Below are 12,704 nucleotides of genomic sequence, written 5' to 3'. Positions count from 1 at the left end.
ACAATTTACGCAAAATGTCGAACTGTCAATTTCACAGGTCCTGATCAAAACATAATAATGGTCCTAATGTCAGCAACTCACACCGTCATTCGGTGGTGTATGTAATGCACCCGTTTTCTTATGGAATTATTATTTCAAGCAGAACAGGTTGAACTCATATTAATAATGGGTGTACTGAACTTGTTGGATCATCTTTTGTTATTTCAACACACAGTTGTGCTCAGCTTTGCTGGCACAAAGTCCAGAATGTTGTTTATATACCTTTGGTATGACACATCCTGTTTTAACTTGTAAGCCAAGGCAAGTGTATTTATACAGCACAGATCAACATCAAGGCAATTCAAAGTGCTTCACATAAAACCACTAAAAGCATCAAAACATAATGCTAGAGATTTAAAAACAATTAGGAACATTCATTAAACCATTAAAAACTGTACAAAGCTAAAAACACAATAAAAGTCGCAGTGCAGTTTAAGAAATCAAATACAGTAGTGAAATGCAAAAATGTATTAACATCCTTGAATCTGGTTCAATTAAAGGCAAAAGCAAACAGAAAAGTCTTCAATCTCGATTTAAAGGAGCTGAGGATCTCAGCAGACCTGCAGCTTTTAGGGACCTTGTTCCAGATATGTGGAGCAGAGAAGCTGAACGCCACTTCACCATGTTTAGTTCTGACTCTTGAAGCAGAAGGTAGACCAGAACCAGACGACCTGAAGGGTCAGATGGTTCATAAGGTAGCAGCAGATCATACATGTATTTAGGCCATACACCATTCCGGGATTTATAAACCAGCAGCAGGATTTTAAAGTAAATTATTTTTTTGACAGGAAGCCAGTGCAAAGACCTCAGAACTGAAGTGATGTGGTTCACTATTTTCTGAATCTCTGTGTATTTCAATGGGATTGAATGCTGTCACATCTATTTATATTAAACATAATCCTTCATTTTAGACAAACCTAATTAATAATAATACTTTTTTTATGAAATTGTTTCACACTTCAAGTGGACTCTATGTCTGACCTTATTACTTTTGTGTACCCTTGATAGGACACCAGCTGCCCGGGTGAAAAAAAAGAGTTGCCAGTCAACAATAGTCTTATTTGCAACAAGTGATAGCAACAAGGTACAAAAGGTTGTACAGTATCCTCTTATAATACATCCATCCATCCATTATCCAACACGCTTATCCTCATTAGGGTCGCAGGGCGCTGGAGCCGATCTCAGCTATCAAGGGGGAAGGCAGGGTTCACCCTGGACAAGTCGCTAGTTCACCACAGGGCAGACATATAGACAGACAACCATTCACGCTCACATTCACACCTACGGGCTATTTAGAGTCTAATTGACCTAACCTGCATGTCTTCAGACTGTGGGAGGAAGCCGGAGAATACAGATAGTATTTAAAATAATTAAAATGATTTTAAAATAGCTGGTTTTGTCCAACCAGCAGTCCGTACCACAAATATATTCAGTTTTGTGTCATGTTAAAAAAAACAACTCCCAATCCTTACATTGGATTAAATGATACCAGCAATCATTACATTTGGCTTTTTTGACAAAATGACAAACAATTAATATATATCCTAAACTGTAATTGATTAATTTAGAGTTTATCACATTGTATTGCTTCATAAATTGATACACAAAAGAGAGAGAGATCTAAATAATTTACTCAACATTATAGATTGATTATTCTGCTCATTCTTTTTTTTAATACATTGTTGCAGGTTTGGTCTATATATAATGTGGGAGAAGACCAAAATGGCCAATAATAATTTTTAAGTTTTGTCTGAATAAAAGATAACAGTGATTTAAAACTGAAACAACCAGTAAACCCCTTCAATTAATTTACAAACATAACATATTTATTTGCTGACCAGGCCAGAAAATACATTCCCAAAATGAAACACAGCCTCCATTTGCTCTGCCAACATACTATGAGGTGTCCAGATTCTGAAAATAAAGAAAACATAATGAACAAAGCGAATAGAACGTCACATAAATAGGTGTGTGAATATGTTTCAATAACAATTTTCAATGGCCTATTCTTTACAATAAAATAAAGAAGGGCGTTGACGTCATTCAACAATAACAGGTGTGGCAATGTTGCCAGGAACGTCAACAACACAGCGCTGCCAACCGACATGAGCAAAGCACATCTTCTGTTGAATCTATTTTAATCAAAGACACCTGACTTGACACAAAATTCAACTATGCCTGATTTAAATCACAACTTTAAACTTTAATCATTGGTGGATTAAAGATCCTTTCCTTATAATACTTCACTGTTTTTGGAATAATACTGCGGCCTTACTGTAGTGCTTTCTACTGTAGATATTTAAGGTTGTGTTAAATTAAACTAGCCTCCTTTATTTGTTAGTTTACTGTCTCGCAATGCATCATATTGTACACAATCATATATGTTGGATAGCATTGCTGTCCTCTAAGAACTACACATCCCAAAAATGAGTTCAGTAATACAGCCCTGTGTTCAGCCTTGTCAAGATGCATTTCCCAGATGATCCAAGAGGTTTGGCTGCAGCCAAAGCTAAATGGGTGCTACTGCGTGTAGCCGGTCATGTCTGCGGGCTGCGGCACATAAATTTGCCTGGAGTTTTTTTTCAGCGTGAGAAATATGATATGTGGCGGGAGGGCGTGACTTAAGACCGAAGTGCGTGACAGTCACGCTCAGTGTGTGACACTTGAGAGCCCTGTGTTAGCGTGGTGGAGGACGAGGAGCTAGCTGATGTAATACACATCACATCCAACGACAGGACCTATGAAGCCTGACTGCTATCTTAATTTCTCTCTCTCTCTCTCTCTCTCTCTCTCTCTCTCTCTCTCTCTCTCTCTCTCTCTCTCTTTCTCGCACCTGTTTACCTTAAATGTGCATTTTATAATTTTGATTTTGAACAGCCCTGTTTGGCAGTTGTTTTTTTCATTTGCATAAAGTAAGCCAACCCACTTTTTGCGATTAAACTCGAGTATCTATGACATAAATGTGATTAATCGCGATTAAATATTGAAATAGTTTGACAGCACTAAAACAGATAGACGTTTTCTTTTCATGTTTCTATTCATGTCATAATTTTTCCGTGACATGAAGCCAAAAAATGTTAGTATGCTTTCCCACAACATTGACAAGCGAGAAATTTGTTTGTATTGGCACCTTACAAACCCCACATGTACGTAGAGATAGATCGGTATGTTATTTAAGCCTCGCCTGAATAAGATAACAAAACTGCCGTGTTGTGACATTTTATTTGTTGTGCCGCTTGAATGTTCCCTGTTGCTCATATTGATCGTGTTAGTTAAGGTAACTCGGATAACAGTCAACCATGTTTCTTGTATAACTCAATATGTCTCAAAACTTCTGCTACTTTATTGTAATTTAATTATGATGAGATTATTACATTGAACATTGTTGTGGAAAATTATCTTTGGAGTCAAAGAGTGATTTTTTATTCGCTTGCAAGCGTACAGCAGTTTACACAGGCACGTATCACAGTGACAGTGGAAAGGACTCACATGGACTTGTGTCCGTTTCTAGGTGTTTAAAGGTTTCTCTCTGTCCATCTGTCTGTCATACAAAGAAACAAAAAAAAGGTTAAGAGAACCAATGAAAATGAACCGCACCCTTAAAGGGGGACCAAAGCATGCTTGTTTTTAATCACCTAACCAAGTCGTATGTTCTTGGTCCAACTATTATTTAAGTTTATCAGCAGGTGCAAACTTATCTATCCACCCACATTCTCTATCTAGGCTTTGAAGAGAATAACAGCAATATTTCAATATCTCTCCAACTTTGAACTAAGGGCAGAAATGTATTTTACCATTACAATATATTATTAAATCAAGTTATTGCTTGTCAAGGTGCAATGGGAGTCATATCACTACTTTTACTTTATCTGCTAGTATTAATGTTATGTTGTCAGGTGGTGCAAACAGTGAAAAGCAGGACAAGAATTTGGCAATGTATTTTCCAAAAGACATGAATGACTTGAGACAATGTTTTAAATAAATACAAGGATTGAAAAGTATGAAAAGAAAGTAGAATAAGATAATAAAGATAAAATAGAACCAACCAGATTAAATCAGAGTAAAATAGAAAGGTAGTTCTAATTTAACTGGCATTATAAAAAATAAATAAATGTAAAAGCATTCCCAATGATGTAAAGCAAGAAGCACATGCCAGCGAGCGGTGACATATTTAAGTGCGAGTTAGGGCTTTTCTTTAGACGTAGTGTAAGAATGTTTTATCAAAACGTACGCTGTTCCCGCCATGACAATGTCACATTACATTGACGTCATTATTGTTTTTTGCGTCAAGCAAATTCTTTTCTTGTAGTCAAATGTCTTTGACGTATGACACTACAAATATGACTTAAAAAAATAGGCTCAGTGCTGTGCATTCCTACACAGAATTATTTTAGTCCCCTGTATGGTATTATATGATAATTATCTTATTTCCATTATTGTCCTCAGTGATTTAATATTGTATTTAATGTCTGACATAAATATGCACTGTATTAGTACACTCCTATACAAGTCATCAGTGCCAAAATAAAAAAGGGTGGGTAAAGGTGTGTTGGTATGTTGCTTTTCCGAAAGACAAAAGAAGTGAGAGGCCGAAAGCTTATGAAAATGAGATCACACCCAAACCCAATAACACTGACCTACCCAAGCTCCATATATTTATAGAACACCTACACAGTTTATTAAGTACAGCGGTGTCAATGAGGAGCAGTATCACCTTCCAGGACAGTATACAAGTATCACCTTCCAGGACAGTATAACAGCGTACCTGTTCATCATGATGAAGCTGATGTTTTCTCTGACTCTCATCTGGGCACTCTCCAGCACAGGTAACTACTTATTCTTACAATATATTTTCTGAAAAAGCAATTAAGCTTTAATAATAACATTTTTAATAATGATGTCCTTGAAAAATATTTGAAAAAGCATGTATATAGATCATGACTCAAAATTAAACTGATCCCCAGAGGGTGAATCCAGAACTTAAAGTATAGCAGTAGAGGAAGCAGTCTACAGAGGTAGAGATACACATTTCCGAAGGAACTAAATGTACTATTAATAAATACAAAGACATAACACAATTAAGTATATTTGTACAGAAGAAAAAAGAAGAGAAGAGCAGATTAGAGAAGCCCATTTTTCAGACATTTGATTAGGCGTTTGTATGTGATCATCATTCATCAACATTTTTTTTACTCCCAATTGCAGCTCGAGCACTTCAGTGTTTGACTTGTACAGATGAGTCGTGTTCAACTCAAATACCACGCAATTGTTCTTCAGAGACGATGTGTGTAACAGCTTCCATTCAAGGTAGGCATTTATATTTACCATGTACTGCTTTTGAGTGAAATAAAGATACTAAGAAATTTTATGATCTTTCCATCAATATTGACGAACTGACCTTTTTAAAAAATGTCGTAGCCAGGAGATCTGCAACTACAGCACAGCAAATCTTCACAGCATGTGCATCGTCCGTTCTGTGTCCGTCCATCGGTTCTCAGACATTTTCAGTCAACTTGGGTGCTTCGGGTGCAGTTGCATCTGCTCGGTGCTGCAACACAGATCATTGCAACGCAGTAAATGAACCATGTAAGTACAGAGAGATAAGTAGCTAATTTTAAGATGAGAACAGATTAAATAGATAAAGAAAGAACATTTACATTCTGTCATCTTCAAGTTCAATTTTGTGTTACCTTCTTTTACGTTTCAGTCCCAACTGCCCAGACAGCAAACTCCCTTCAGTGTAACATTTGTGACCCAACGACCTCTCAATGTAATACTCCATTACAATGCACAGGGGTGGAGGACCAATGCCTTCAAGCAACTGGTGAGTCTTAATCATACGTAGTTTGCAAATTTTTTTTACAACCTATATTAAAGTATATCAAAAAACTGCATGTGCGATCTGGAAAATCCACTTTTAAAAGAAAGTAATGAAGTACTTGGTCTGAATATTTCTTTCAATATTTTATATTTGTTACTTACTGTTACAAAGCAGATGTATATTTCACTTGTTTACTGCTGTAGAGTATTTATAGGTTAAACACTGAAAGTATAATGTTCTGTGTCATTTACTCACTTTTTTCAAGCAATAATTTTGAATATTCTTTTATTGAAATTAGCAGACTGACAACTATAAAAGAACTGTAATACATCAGTTTTTTTTATTGACAGTGACAAGTGGATCCATCACTTCTCCAGCATTTGGCTGTGCGTCTTCAAACATTTGTAAAGTTGCTCCATCACTGGGTAGCTTTCCTTTCATGCAAAGCTTTGGTAACATCATTAGTGGACCAACCTGTTGTGGTACCAGTTTGTGTAACACTGTGTTGACAACAACGACCAAAACTACAGTTGCCACAACTACACCGGCAGCAACAACAACCGCAGTTGCTCCAACAACAACAATTGGCACAACTACAACAGCAGAAAAAATGACCATAGCTGCTCCAAATACAACAAATACTGTAGCCACAACTACACCAGCAGCAACAACACCAACAGCTGCTCCAACAACAACTACAGTTGCCACAACAACACCAGCAGAAACGACCACAGCTGCTCAAACAACAACTATAATTGGCACAACTACAACCAAAGAAACAATGACCACAGCTGCTCAAACTACAACAACTACCGTTGCCACAACTACACCAGCAGCAACAATGACCACAGCTGCTTCAACTACAATTGCCACAATGACAACAACAGCGACCACAGCTGCAGTAATGACTACTATTGCCACAACTACACCAGCAGCAACGACCACAGCTGCTCCAACAACAACTACTGCAGCGAAAACGACCACAGCTGCTCCAACAACAGCTGCTCCAACAACAGCTACAGTTTCCACAACTACACCAGCAGCAATGACCACAGCTGCTACAACAACTTCTACAGTTGCCACAACTACACCGGCAGCAACGACCACAGCTGCTCCAAAAGCAACTACTGCAGCAGCAACGACCACAACTGCTCCAACAACAACTGCAGTTGCCAACACTACACCAGCAACAACAATGACCACAGTTGCTCCAACAACAACTACTGCAGCGACAACGACCAGAGCTGCTCCAACAACAACTACAGTTTCCACAACTACACCGGCAGCAACGACCACAGCTTCTCCAACAACAACTACAGCTGCCACAACTACACCAACAGTGACCACAGCTGCTCCAACAACATCTACATTTGCCATGACTACACCAGCAGCAACAACGACCACAGCTGCACCAACACCTACAATTGCCGCAACAACAACGACACCAGCAGCAACATCGACCACAGCTGCTCCAACAACAACAACTATGGTTGCCACAACTACACCAGCAGCAAAAACGACCTCAGCTGCTCCAACAACATCTACAGTTGCCACAACTACACCGCCGACCACAGCTGTTCCAACAACAACTGGAGTTGCCACAACTCCAACTACGAAAGGAGCAACAACAACTGCAGTTGCTACAACTACACCAGCAACAACAATGGCCATAGATGCTCCAACAACAACAACAAAGGCTACAACGACAACAACAGCGACCACAGTTGCACCAACGACTACTATTGTCACAATTACACCAGCAGCAACGACCACAGCTGCTCCAACAACAACTACAGTTTCCACAACTACACCAGCAACACCGACCACAGCTGCTACAACAACGTCTACAGTTGCCACAACTACACCGGCAGCAACGAGCACAGCAGCTCCAACAACAACTACTGCAGCAGCAACGACCACAGCTATTCCAACAACAACTACAGTTGCCACAACTACACCAGCAGCAACAACAACCACAGCCTCTTCAACAACAACTACAGTTGCCAACACTACACCAGCAACAACAATGACCACAGCTGCTCCAACAACAACTACAATTGCCACAATGACAACAACAGCGACAACAGCTGCAGTAATGACTACTATTGCCACAACTACACCAGCAGCAACGACCACAGCTGCTCCAACAACAACTACTGCAGCGACAACGACCACAGCTGCTCCAACAACAGCTACAGTTTCCACAACTACACCAGCAGCAATGACCACAGCTGCTACAACAACTTCTACAGTTGCCACAACTACACCGGCAGCAACGACCACAGCTGCTCCAAAAGCAACTACAGTTTCCAACACTACACCAGCAACACCGACCACAGCTGCTGCAACAACAACTACAGTTGCCACAACTACACCAACAGCAACGAGCACAGCTGCTACAACAACGTCTACAGTTGCCAGAACTACATCGGCAGCAACTAGCACAGCTGCTCCAGGAAGAACTACTGCAGCAGCAATGACCACAGCTGCTCCAACAACAACTACAGTTGCCACAACTACACCAACAGTGACCACAGCTGCTCCAACAACAACTACTACAGCGACAACGACTACAGCTGCTCCAACAACGTCTACAGTTGCCACAACTACACCGGCAGCAACTAGCACAGCTGCTCCAGGAAGAACTACTGCAGCAGCAATGACCACAGCTGCTCCAACAACAACTACAGTTGCCACAACTACACCAACAGCAACGAGCACAGATGCTACAACAACGTCTACAGTTGCCACAACTACACCGGCAGCAAATAGCACAGCTGCTCCAGGAAGAACTACTGCAGCAGCAATGACCACAGCTGCTCCAACAACAACTACAGTTGCCACAACTACACCAACAGTGACCACAGCTGCTCCAACAACAACTACTACAGCGACAACTACTACAGCTGCTCCAACAACGTCTACAGTTGCCACAACTACACCGGCAGCAACTAGCACAGCTGCTCCAGGAAGAACTACTGCAGCAGCAATGACCACAGCTGCTCCAACAACAACTACAGTTGCCACAACTACACCAAAAGCAACGAGCACAGATGCTACAACAACGTCTACAGTTGCCACAACTACACCGGCAGCAACTAGCACAGCTGCTCCAGGAAGAACTACTGCAGCAGCAATGACCACAGCTGCTCCAACAACAACTACAGTTTCCAACACTACACCAGCAACACCGACCACAGCTGCTGCAACAACAACTACAGTTGCCACAACTACACCAACAGCAACGAGCACAGCTGCTACAACAACGTCTACAGTTGCCACAACTACACCGGCAGCAACTAGCACAGCTGCTCCAGGAAGAACTACTGCAGCAGCAATGACCACAGCTGCTCCAACAACAACTACAGTTGCCACAACTACACCAACAGTGACCACAGCTGCTCCAACAACAACTACTACAGCGACAACGAACACAGCTGCTCCAACAACAACTACAGTTGCCACAACTACACCAACAGTGACCACAGCTGCTCCAACAACAACTACTACAGCGACAACTACTACAGCTGCTCCAACAACGTCTACAGTTGCCACAACTACACCGGCAGCAACTAGCACAGCTGCTCCAGGAAGAACTACTGCAGCAGCAATGACCACAGCTGCTCCAACAACAACTACAGTTGCCACAACTACACCAACAGCAACGAGCACAGATGCTACAACAACGTCTACAGTTGCCACAACTACACCGGCAGCAACTAGCACAGCTGCTCCAGGAAGAACTACTGCAGCAGCAATGACCACAGCTGCTCCAACAACAACTACAGTTTCCAACACTACACCAGCAACACCGACCACAGCTGCTGCAACAACAACTACAGTTGCCACAACTACACCAACAGCAATGACCACAGCTGCTACAACAACTTCTACAGTTGCCACAAGTACACCGGCAGCAACGACCACAGCTGCTCCAACAACAACTACTACAGCGACAACGACCACAGCTGCTCCAACAACAACTACAGTTGCCACAACTACACCGGCAGCAACTAGCACAGCTGCTCCAGGAAGAACTACTGCAGCAGCAATGACCACAGCTGCTCCAACAACAACTACAGTTGCCACAACTACACCAACAGTGACCACAGCTGCTCCAACAACAACTACTACAGCGACAACGACTACAGCTGCTCCAACAACGTCTACAGTTGCCACAACTACACCGGCAGCAACTAGCACAGCTGCTCCAGGAAGAACTACTGCAGCAGCAATGACCACAGCTGCTCCAACAACAACTACAGTTGCCACAACTACACCAACAGCAACGAGCACAGATGCTACAACAACGTCTACAGTTGCCACAACTACACCGGCAGCAAATAGCACAGCTGCTCCAGGAAGAACTACTGCAGCAGCAATGACCACAGCTGCTCCAACAACAACTACAGTTGCCACAACTACACCAACAGTGACCACAGCTGCTCCAACAACAACTACTACAGCGACAACTACTACAGCTGCTCCAACAACGTCTACAGTTGCCACAACTACACCGGCAGCAACTAGCACAGCTGCTCCAGGAAGAACTACTGCAGCAGCAATGACCACAGCTGCTCCAACAACAACTACAGTTGCCACAACTACACCAAAAGCAACGAGCACAGATGCTACAACAACGTCTACAGTTGCCACAACTACACCGGCAGCAACTAGCACAGCTGCTCCAGGAAGAACTACTGCAGCAGCAATGACCACAGCTGCTCCAACAACAACTACAGTTTCCAACACTACACCAGCAACACCGACCACAGCTGCTGCAACAACAACTACAGTTGCCACAACTACACCAACAGCAACGAGCACAGCTGCTACAACAACGTCTACAGTTGCCACAACTACACCGGCAGCAACTAGCACAGCTGCTCCAGGAAGAACTACTGCAGCAGCAATGACCACAGCTGCTCCAACAACAACTACAGTTGCCACAACTACACCAACAGTGACCACAGCTGCTCCAACAACAACTACTACAGCGACAACGAACACAGCTGCTCCAACAACAACTACAGTTGCCACAACTACACCAACAGTGACCACAGCTGCTCCAACAACAACTACTACAGCGACAACTACTACAGCTGCTCCAACAACGTCTACAGTTGCCACAACTACACCGGCAGCAACTAGCACAGCTGCTCCAGGAAGAACTACTGCAGCAGCAATGACCACAGCTGCTCCAACAACAACTACAGTTGCCACAACTACACCAACAGCAACGAGCACAGATGCTACAACAACGTCTACAGTTGCCACAACTACACCGGCAGCAACTAGCACAGCTGCTCCAGGAAGAACTACTGCAGCAGCAATGACCACAGCTGCTCCAACAACAACTACAGTTTCCAACACTACACCAGCAACACCGACCACAGCTGCTGCAACAACAACTACAGTTGCCACAACTACACCAACAGCAATGACCACAGCTGCTACAACAACTTCTACAGTTGCCACAAGTACACCGGCAGCAACGACCACAGCTGCTCCAACAACAACTACTACAGCGACAACGACCACAGCTGCTCCAACAACAACTACAGTTGCCACAACTACACCGGCAGCAACTAGCACAGCTGCTCCAGGAAGAACTACTGCAGCAGCAATGACCACAGCTGCTCCAACAACAACTACAGTTTCCAACACTACACCAGCAACACCGACCACAGCTGCTGCAACAACAACTACAGTTGCCACAACTACACCAACAGCAATGAGCACAGATGCTACAACAACGTCTACAGTTGCCACAACTACACCGGCAGCAACTAGCACAGCTTCTCCAGGAAGAACTACTGCAGCAGCAATGACCACAGCTGCTCCAACAACAACTACAGTTGCCACAACTACACCAACAGCAACGAGCACAGATGCTACAACAACGTCTACAGTTGCCACAACTACACCGGCAGCAACTAGCACAGCTGCTCCAGGAAGAACTACTGCAGCAGCAATGACCACAGCTGCTCCAACAACAACTACAGTTGCCACAACTACACCAACAGCAACGAGCACAGATGCTACAACAACGTCTACAGTTGCCACAACTACACCGGCAGCAACTAGCACAGCTGCTCCAGGAAGAACTACTGCAGCAGCAATGACCACAGCTGCTCCAACAACAACTACAGTTTCCAACACTACACCAGCAACACCGACCACAGCTGCTGCAACAACAACTACAGTTGCCACAACTACACCAACAGCAACGAGCACAGCTGCTACAACAACGTCTACAGTTGCCACAACTACACCGGCAGCAACTAGCACAGCTGCTCCAGGAAGAACTACTGCAGCAGCAATGACCACAGCTGCTCCAACAACAACTACAGTTGCCACAACTACACCAACAGTGACCACAGCTGCTCCAACAACAACTACTACAGCGACAACGAACACAGCTGCTCCAACAACAACTACAGTTGCCACAACTACACCAACAGTGACCACAGCTGCTCCAACAACAACTACTACAGCGACAACTACTACAGCTGCTCCAACAACGTCTACAGTTGCCACAACTACACCGGCAGCAACTAGCACAGCTGCTCCAGGAAGAACTACTGCAGCAGCAATGACCACAGCTGCTCCAACAACAACTACAGTTTCCAACACTACACCAGCAACACCGACCACAGCTGCTGCAACAACAACTACAGTTGCCACAACTACACCAACAGCAACGAGCACAGCTGCTACAACAACATCTACAGTTGCCACAACTACATCGGCAGCAACTAGCACAGCTGCTCCAGTAAGAACTACTGCAGCAGCAATGACCACAGCTGCTCCAACAACAACTACTGCAGCGACAACGACCACA

At 43.2% G+C, this 12,704-nt stretch overlaps 1 protein-coding gene across 1 annotated transcript; it reads left to right on the top strand.

Annotated features, from left to right (window-relative positions):
* Window positions 1–5,846: 5,846 nt before the first annotated feature.
* Window positions 5,847–12,421, top strand: LOC137793775 (GATA zinc finger domain-containing protein 14-like). Its single transcript, XM_068590130.1, has 5 exons — window positions 5,847–5,863; window positions 7,030–7,737; window positions 9,229–9,435; window positions 10,804–11,010; window positions 12,214–12,421. Exons 1-5 carry the CDS (start codon window positions 5,847–5,849, stop codon window positions 12,419–12,421), a joined length of 1,347 nt encoding a protein of 448 aa, XP_068446231.1.
* The last annotated feature ends 283 nt before the right edge of the window (window positions 12,422–12,704 follow it).

The sequence above is a fragment of the Clinocottus analis genome, unplaced genomic scaffold (genome assembly GCF_023055335.1).
Source record: "Clinocottus analis isolate CAN_PGR_092001 unplaced genomic scaffold, fCliAna1.0.p SCAF_23, whole genome shotgun sequence".
Lineage (NCBI taxonomy): Eukaryota > Metazoa > Chordata > Actinopteri > Perciformes > Cottidae > Clinocottus > Clinocottus analis.
This window is presented reverse-complemented; position numbering and strand designations above follow the sequence as displayed.

Coding starts and splice junctions, on each gene's coding strand:
- LOC137793775 (XM_068590130.1), top strand. Junction 7,738..9,228: donor AACTACACCGGCAGCAACGA/GCACAGCAGCTC, acceptor CAACAACTACAG/TTGCCACAACTACACCAACA. Junction 9,436..10,803: donor AACTACACCGGCAGCAACTA/GCACAGCTGCTC, acceptor CAACAACTACAG/TTGCCACAACTACACCAACA.